This window comes from Petaurus breviceps, unplaced genomic scaffold (assembly GCF_028583685.1).
Source record: "Petaurus breviceps papuanus isolate PSGF00001 unplaced genomic scaffold, PetGlider_PUasm1.0 90778, whole genome shotgun sequence".
NCBI lineage: Eukaryota > Metazoa > Chordata > Mammalia > Diprotodontia > Petauridae > Petaurus > Petaurus breviceps.
In genome coordinates, this window is record NW_027187343.1 from 5,644,126 (window position 1) to 5,652,438 (window position 8,313).

An 8,313-nucleotide genomic window follows, 5' to 3' on the forward strand; every position below is an offset into this window, starting at 1 on the left:
GAGAGAGAGAGAGAGAGAGAGAGAGAGAGAGAATTAAAGAAAAGAAAAGAAAAAGAATGACCTATTGTCAATTTGTGCAGTAGTAATTCTAAAAATGCTCAACTGGGTAAATGTAGATACCTAAACTTTGAGCTGGCATGGGTTCTGTGCAATTAGAAGTTTGTTATTAAATGCACACTGCACATGCAAATCTTTAAGCCATTTGTAAACATTTATATTTTCCTTGTTATGTAGCTAAGTTATCAATTTGTAGCTTAATTTTTATTCAACTTAACAGCTTCAACTTAAAGACAGTGGGAAAGTAGATTTAAATTATATAAAATAAAATAAAAACAGTGCATTTATGTTCTTCATAACACCAGTTTTTTCAAATGGTGCTATTTTCCTAAGGAAATTAAATAATTTTAAACTCACTCGTTAAAGTTATACAATGCAAACAAAGACAAAAATATATTGAAACTCATGCATTTCTGTAGCGTTAATATTTACTTTTCAAGACTCAACTATGAGCATCAACACAACCTGTCAAGTTCTTTGACACCCCCCCCAGCCCATGTAATCAATTACAGTATACAATAACAGTAATTCACATTTTTAAACACACAGTTCAACACTGCTGAAGCTGCAATATCCTTTTTTCATCCCAAGCAAACCTTCACAAAAGACAGAGTCCCAGTGATCCCAGTGTACTTTCAGAATTTTTCTCATTGGGAACTGTCAGAAAACCAGAAGTTGCCACAGAAAGTTTAAGTCAACTGCTTGTTTAAAAATAGATAATCCAGCATTTCAGAAATTTTCCATTTGGGTCTAAAAGCATTCAGGTTTCCAACAGCCAGAAAGGATTCATGCAATTTTATAAGTGTAAAGAGGCTAATAAAACTGGAGGGAATTTCTACAGCATTTAAAAATCATTAAAAAAAATTACAGAGCTTAAAACACAATCGCAATGTTGAAGAAATAAAACCATATGTAAGCATTTTTGTGATATGAGGATTGTTTTTTAAAAGTACTTACTGGCTTACTTTCCCTACTCCACAAAAGAAAAACACCTCTCTATTTCTGACTTGCTCTAAAAGTTTTTCCTATCAGAATGCTAAATTAGTGAAATTTTTCATGCTATCCTAAAGTGCAAAAACAAGTTAATATCCCAACTTTTTAGTTCAAGGAAACAAGACTGCTTTTAGACCGTACCACAACTATATATAGATTTATATATATATATATATATATATGTGTGTGTGTGTGTGTGTGTGTGGGTGTGGGTGTGTGGGTGGGTGTGTGTGTGTGTGTGGGTGTGTATATATTATTTATATATATATAAAATTATTTCCAAAGTTCTTGAGAGCTATCTTCTAAGGTCCAGTCTCTGACAGTAGGTAAGCTCAGTGCTTCACTTTTAACAGACAAGGAGTTCACCAACTCACAGTGAAACTTCCGAATATGTCTGTAAAGGTCTCCAGACTGTGTGAACCTACGTTCACACCACTTACAGGCATGTGGCTTCTCCCGTGTGTGAACCACAGCATGGCGGCTCAGGTTGTGGGAATACTGGAAGCTCTTCCCACACTGGGTACAAGTGTAGGGCTTTTCCCCTGAATGAGTCCTCTCGTGGCGTTTCAGGGTGTACATGCAAGAAAAAGTCTTACCACACAAGGAGCATGTTGGGACATTGACATCAGTAGCAGGTTTGCTGCGGATCCCATCCTGCTCTCGAAAGTGCGTGCTTAAATGAATTTGCAGAATATGGGGACTGGGAAACACTTTGTTGCAGAGAGGACACATGAATATTTGGCCAGCTGGACTGAGTATGTTTGAGACATAAGGGAGTAAACTGCTGTCCATGTTCCCTTCCACCTGGACTCTCTCATTCTCTGGAGTTATCATGTCATCATCACTTGCTTTGTCCTCCCGATCTAGCTCCCTCAAGACCGAGTCTTCCCTCATAGGAGCCAGATGGGCCGGCTCATACTGTACCCTGTTATTAGTGCTCACACTTTCTTTCACAGTGCTATGTTCCATGTCATAGTCATTAGTGCCAACATCACTTTCATCACAGGAAGCCTCTTTCTCCACCTTCACCTGCACCAGGTTGTTTCTCAGCACGTCCTGTGAAGAGAAATAAGAGCTGTTCAGATTTTCAACTCCTGAAAGGCTGGACTTGACAGACAGGTCCAGCACACAGTCAACATCTGCTGAATCCCTCACGGAGGTGACAGACCTCTGGGACAAAGACTCTGTAGAGCTGCAGGGGCTGGCTACTGTTTTTCCAGCTGCTGTGGCGTGTGTATCTGCTTCTCCGCCAGTCTGGGGAATGCCTGCTGAGTCTGAGGGCAACCTCATCCACATGTTCCCAGGCTCAGACGCCAAGTCCCTTTTGCTGGGCAAGATGTTCAATTTTTCATCTTCTCCTTCATCTTCATCACTGGGCAAATCGCCTGCCATGTGGCTACTGCCATCAGAAAGGCTCTCCACTTTGTCCGAACAACTTGAAGCATCTTCTTCCTTTTTGGTACTGTCTGCCTCCGTGGTGGCTTTCTCTTTCAGCTTCTTTTTGCAGACTTTGACAATGTCATACATGTGGAGATAACTGGCAGCTGCTAGCACGTCTTCAATGGGCAAGTCTTTGAACTGGAGTTTCCCTTCATACATGAATTCAAGCAGGAGAGCGAAAGCTGGGGCTGTAACAATGTCGCTGTTCAGATGAACAATGTCTCTTTTGTCCAGCTGGTCCTTGTAAAAGAGGTGGAAATACATGCTGCATGAAGCCAGTACAGCTCGGTGCGCTCGGAACTGGGCATCTCCTACCAGAACAGTGCAGTCACAAAGAAAACCCTGATGTCTCTGCTCACTCAGACACTGTAGCAAATGTCTACTATGGTCTGGAAACTCCATACTGTCTTCATAACCTACAAACAGAAAAATTCCTCATTAATGTTGGGGCAGAAACAACTTTTTAATACCATAACCCTCACACTTAAAAAAAGTAAACGCTGGCTGCCATTATACACTTCTCTGAATTTTAATCAGGCATATGACCCAAGATCTACCAACTCACTATACCAAACTGCAGATGTGAAAAGAAAATGTAGTTTCCCAACTTTTTCTATTTCACAAAAATTGTCTTACTAGCTTCCACCATACTTCTAGTCAAGTTTGAAAAGGCTTAACAGTAATCGCTTCTTGAGAATATTAGAATTTAAATCACTTTCAGATGAAATTTAATTAACTTGACTCAAATTATTTCCTATAAAACATCCAAAATGGCTTTAATTTCTAAGACAAAGCCTTATGCCAATGAACAAAGAACAGCCTAACTAATGCTGATTAAAATTAGGGAAACTTGTTCAACCACCCTTTTTATTTTATTACTTTTGATGCTTCCATTACTGCACTTAAAACAATACACAATAGCTCCAATACACACATTAAGTTTAAAGGACAATTCTCACTGAAACAAGAAAAAAAAATAGCATAATTAGTTCAGAAATTAGCAAACAATTTACTTTTAAAGTCAGAGTGTTATAACAACAAAAGCCTAGTGTATGAAAACAGATGTTAATACCTTAAGATTTGCAGGTATAGCACACATGTATGAGATCAGAAGGGACTACACTAACAGATGGAAAAGATCATTTTTACTATGAACAAATTCAAAGATTTTAGAAGTGAATTGAGAGAAAGAAAAATGACTGCATTTCTTTGTAGAAATTATACTTCTGGTTTCTCAGAAATCAGAAGGATTTTAAATTCTAAAAATTCTCAGTTGAACTTTCATTAGCTGCAAAAGCAAAATAACTTCTATACTGAAATTCATTCCAACTGTGAAGTAAAGATACATCACTTTCAACTAAGACAAAAATGACTGCTAGGTAAACGCATAGAGAAAAATACATTTTTAGAAAGGGAGATAAACTATTGTTGCCTAGGTCTGTATTACCACAACTAGAAAAAATTGTTTTGTTTCAACATGACTTGATATATTTCATCTCTTCCCTACCCCCTCAACTTCCATTCTTTCAAAAATGCATTGTTTCCCATTGTTTTCTGGGAGGGAGGGAGAAAGGAGGGGGTGGAAGAGAGGCAAGGATGTACAAAGGGTCAAAATTCAACTGCAATATGTAATGCCTCTACAAATAAATAATTAAATAGGCAAGCAAGCAAGTTCTACTTCCCCTTTCCTTTGACCAGATGCAAAGTTCTATGCCATTCATCTTAGAATGTGCATCTTGGGGACTAGAGCATATTAATACTGTACCAAGAAATTACTTTCCGTATTCTCCCCCACCCAACTTTACCCGAGATGTATCAAAACTTCCATTCAACCCCTAAATATATTCTGCAAAATACCACTGCTGGAATAACCCAAGAAGATTTACAATACAATCACTTTAAGTGCCCCACAGCCAACATCAATCCTAATCCTTAAGAGGGCTAAAAATAAAGATTGGAGGGCAGCTCACAAGGTAGCTGTGATCAAATTAGGAGGCTGAGAGGACAGAGAGGGACGAAGAAGGAAGCTTATAAACATCTGATCCAGCTGACTGTGGCCATATGGCAGCTGCTGCCCAGATAAAGAGATTAAGAATAGAGGAGTGCGATTACAGCTGTCTGGCCAATTCAGGCAGCTCAAATCTACAAGTTCTAAATTAGTCGCTAACACAAAAACTCCTTCAAATAATTATTGTTATGCTGAAATAAAAGATCTCTTAAATATATATCTGAAAGAGAAAAGAGGAAACCAGTCAAGCTATTCTCCTGGGGACAAAAAGTTTTTTTGCCTAAAAAACAAAAACAACTGTTCTGTTTCAAAAGCACTACAGCTGTACGCTTCAGTAGTAGTGCTGCTGAACCTTTAAGAATAAAGTTTAAGAGTGTAAAAGTGTTAAGAGTATAATTCATTATACAATCAATTTAGCTTCTCAACTAGAACAATTCTTCCATAAAAAGTTTGAATACTTGATTCCATACACTTTGCTATTTAATATTCCTCAAAGCAAAAGGGAGTTAAAATGTCAGTGAAAAAATAAAACAATTTAACTTAAAGTGAGCTCCATAAACAATATATTTCAAAGTCCTACTTACATTTCAAAATTTGCAATACCTGTATGTATTTTTAAAAGTTACTGATTCAAGTGTAAAGGGACAGATAATGCTGCAGCCCAAGCCTTTTGACTACAGCAAGATGTTCATTTAATACTCAATTTCATATATAATCCCTAAACTTGGTTAGAAAAGTAATGTGATTTTTCCAAATTAAATAAACAAAACACCAAAACAGAAATATGCTGAATCTAATCTATTGCTACTCCTACCTTTAGTACACATAAACCTGATTAAGTCCTTTCCTCTGAGTCTTGCTGGCTCCAGGTCTGTTAGATCGGTGGAAAAAAAGCAGACTAAGAGAGACAGATGCAAAGTGGAGATGATGTTAGAGAGGAATGAGATACCTTCTCCACACACAGATCTGCACACACTAACTCCCTGTCTGTGTGTTAGAATAAAAGGCTGAGGGATGGCAGGCTGTCAGCTGCTCTGACATCATGTTCAGATGGAAATGCTACCTCCAGCTGTGCTCCTTTTAATGCCATATGCTACTCCTCTACACTCCTGCCACCAGCTTTTTCTTAGGAGAACTTTTCTCTTCTGTTAGTATAAACAAAATACTTCAAAGTCTCCTTTTTTTTCCCAAACTTTCTAACAGAAGAAATTGAAAAACTAAACATATGGAGCTCTACTGTATTTATGGAATAGCAACACTTGTGTCTTAAGTTGGTGGACTGGCTTATATATTGACAGGATACTCAAGCCACAGTGCTATTCAGGAAATCCACAGATTCACTTTTATTCAACTCAGAGGTTTCATTTCAAAGGCAGCTTCCTTGGGGATATTTCTAAATCAAACCCATTTGACTCTAAATCTATATTCCCATTTTAATGTTAGAATAGGACTTCCATTTGTTTTTCTGCTGAGATAATAATATACATGTCACAGGAATGTTGGGAGACTTATTGGAAACTATTACTTCAGCCTGGTTCACCACAATTATTCCACTCATACTTAACTACTTATCTCCAAACTACCTTCTAAGTATAATTTCTGATACTGTCATAATCAATATCAATTCCAATTCAAAATACCAACAAGCTGAAAGTGTACTTTTCTAAAAATGCTGAAAAGTGATTCCATTCAGTGAAACAAACTAATAAACTGGATACAATCGTAACAGAGGATTAAAATGGTCATTGCACCTGCATATCTGATCTAACTTTCTGGCCAAAAAAGCAGAACCTTGTCTTTCCTTGATGTGCTTCCCACAACAATACTTTTGGGGTTATGCTGTAATTTTACTGATCATAATAAAGAGGTCTCTCATATACATAAGTCCAGCTAGTTTAGAAAGTTTTTAACTGGCTTGTGGGGTTTTTTAAATGGCCGATGAAATAGAAGTGTAACCTCAGCTGGACAGAATGGTGCTGTGCATGGTGCTACTGACATCTGTGAATGTCAGATTCATCCCCAAAGACCTTTGGAAGGGCGAGGTGTGAAGGGGGGGGGGGGGTTGGGGAGGGGCGGGGAAAGAAACATGGCCTATAGCTCAACTGTAAGTGCCCCAGCTTAAATGTTAATGAACTGCCTCCTCTCCGAAGTGAGGAATGTTAAATGAATGGCAAAGTCAACAGTTCTCCCTTCCCTCCACCCCTCAAAAACTAACTTTTCCTAACAATGAGTTTATTACTAAAGTCAATTAGACTTAGCAGTCTAAGGGATACGCTCCTTCTCAACCTCGACACTTCTCCACAAATGTCCTCTCCCTGCTCCAAGTGATCAGGCATTAATCACCCCATTTACTCAGTGGGGTGGGGGTAAGTGACAGTTTAATGAGTCCCAACAACCGAAATGAGTTGGTGACTCCTTACTCGACAAATCGACCCCGTTAACTCCGCTGCTGGTCCAGAGAGGTTTTTGGAGGTTTTACTTTTCGTTTTTAAAGGGGGTCAAGGGGGGGGGGGGTCGGAGGAAGGAGAGAAAGATGCGAATCTCTATGTAGTATACTCTATGTAATAAATATTGGGCAGGAAATGTTAAAAAAAAAAGGGGGGGGGGTGTTAAACCAGAGAGAAAGAATTGGACTCGCTGCCAGACCAGCAAGAAAACACCTTCAACAACAGACAAGAAAACAGACCCGGGTCACAGCAACAACAAAAGAAAAGTCGCAAGAAGAAGCCATCGGGAGCAGAGTGGTTGCTACCGCTTCCCCAACGCCCCACTAGACGGGCCCCCGGGACCTCTCCGCAACTGCACCAGCACCCAGACCCCCCCCCCCCCCCCCCCGGCACCACTGCAGCTGCACCGGTCCCCGGAGGAGCCTCGTCCGTCCCGGGCGCCGCTGCAGCTGCATCGGCTCCCCAGCCTCCCCCCGCTACTTCCATCACCCCCCTCCCACCCACCCACCCCCGGAGGCTCTGCAGCTGCACGGGCCCCCTGCCCCTCCGCCGCAGCTGCACCGGCCCGAGAGGCGAGGCGAGCAGAGGCGAGGAGAGCCCCCGCACCGTACCGGGGGGGGGGGGGGGCGCCCTGCAGCTGCAACGGCCCCCAGGGCGCCCCGCCGGCCCCGGGGGCCTCCCCACAGCTGCACCGCCCCCCGGCGCAGAGCTCCAACAGCCCGAACCTCACAAACTAACTCCGCTCCTCGGAGACGAGACCCGCCCGCGCCCCCCGGCCCGGCCCGACCCCTCCTCCCTCACCTCGGGCTCACTCTCTCCCGGCCCCCCGGCTCCCGGGGCTGGGGCTGGAACAGCTGGTGCGCCCTCCCCCCGCCCCGTCCTGCCCCGGTCCCGCCCTCCACTCCCTGACCCCGGGCCGGGCGTTGGGGGAAGGGGCGGGAGGGGGGCCAGGGTCAGGGGGAAACGTGCAGTAACCGGGACTCACACCCTGGAGCGGCCCTAAGTCACCGCGTCCCCGCCGCCGCCGCCGCGTCCTCCTCCTCCTCCTCCTCCTCCTCCTCGCCGCCGCCGCTCCCGGACTTGGTGGGCTTCCTCCTCCTCCTCCTCCTCCGGCCCCCCTCCCTCCCGTCCCCCCCCCACCCCCCCAGCCCCGGCTCCGTCGCCCGCTCCCCCCCTTCCCCCTTCACTCCCGCCCCCGTTGGCAGCCGGAGGAGCGCGGCGGAGCGAAGAGGGCCCCACTCTCAACGGCTCCCCATGGCAGCAGCCCAGCGGCGGCCGCAGCCAGCCAGAGACACAGCGAGCGCAGCGCCGGGCGGGGGTGGGGGGGTGGGGGGGAAGGGAGGGGAGGGAACGGAGAGGGAGGGGGAG

At 43.6% G+C, this 8,313-nt stretch overlaps 1 protein-coding gene across 5 annotated transcripts; it reads right to left on the minus strand.

Annotated features, from left to right (window-relative positions):
• Positions 1-71: 71 nt before the first annotated feature.
• On the minus strand, positions 72-8,031 carry ZBTB18 (zinc finger and BTB domain containing 18). Of its 5 annotated transcripts, XM_069069163.1 has the most exons (3): positions 5,313-6,321; positions 2,219-2,906; positions 1,964-2,106 (listed from the first exon to the last, which is right to left on the minus strand). In XM_069069163.1, exons 1-3 carry the CDS (start codon positions 5,323-5,325, stop codon positions 2,097-2,099), a joined length of 711 nt encoding a protein of 236 aa, XP_068925264.1. In that variant the 5' UTR covers positions 5,326-6,321; the 3' UTR covers positions 1,964-2,096. The 5 variants fall into 5 exon arrangements, with proteins under 5 accessions (XP_068925263.1, XP_068925261.1, XP_068925260.1 ...); XM_069069162.1 differs by lacking the exon at positions 5,313-6,321 and adding an exon at positions 7,933-8,031 and having other exon boundaries at positions 72-2,906; XM_069069160.1 differs by lacking the exon at positions 5,313-6,321 and adding an exon at positions 7,747-7,816 and having other exon boundaries at positions 72-2,906.
• Positions 8,032-8,313: the final 282 nt, after the last annotated feature.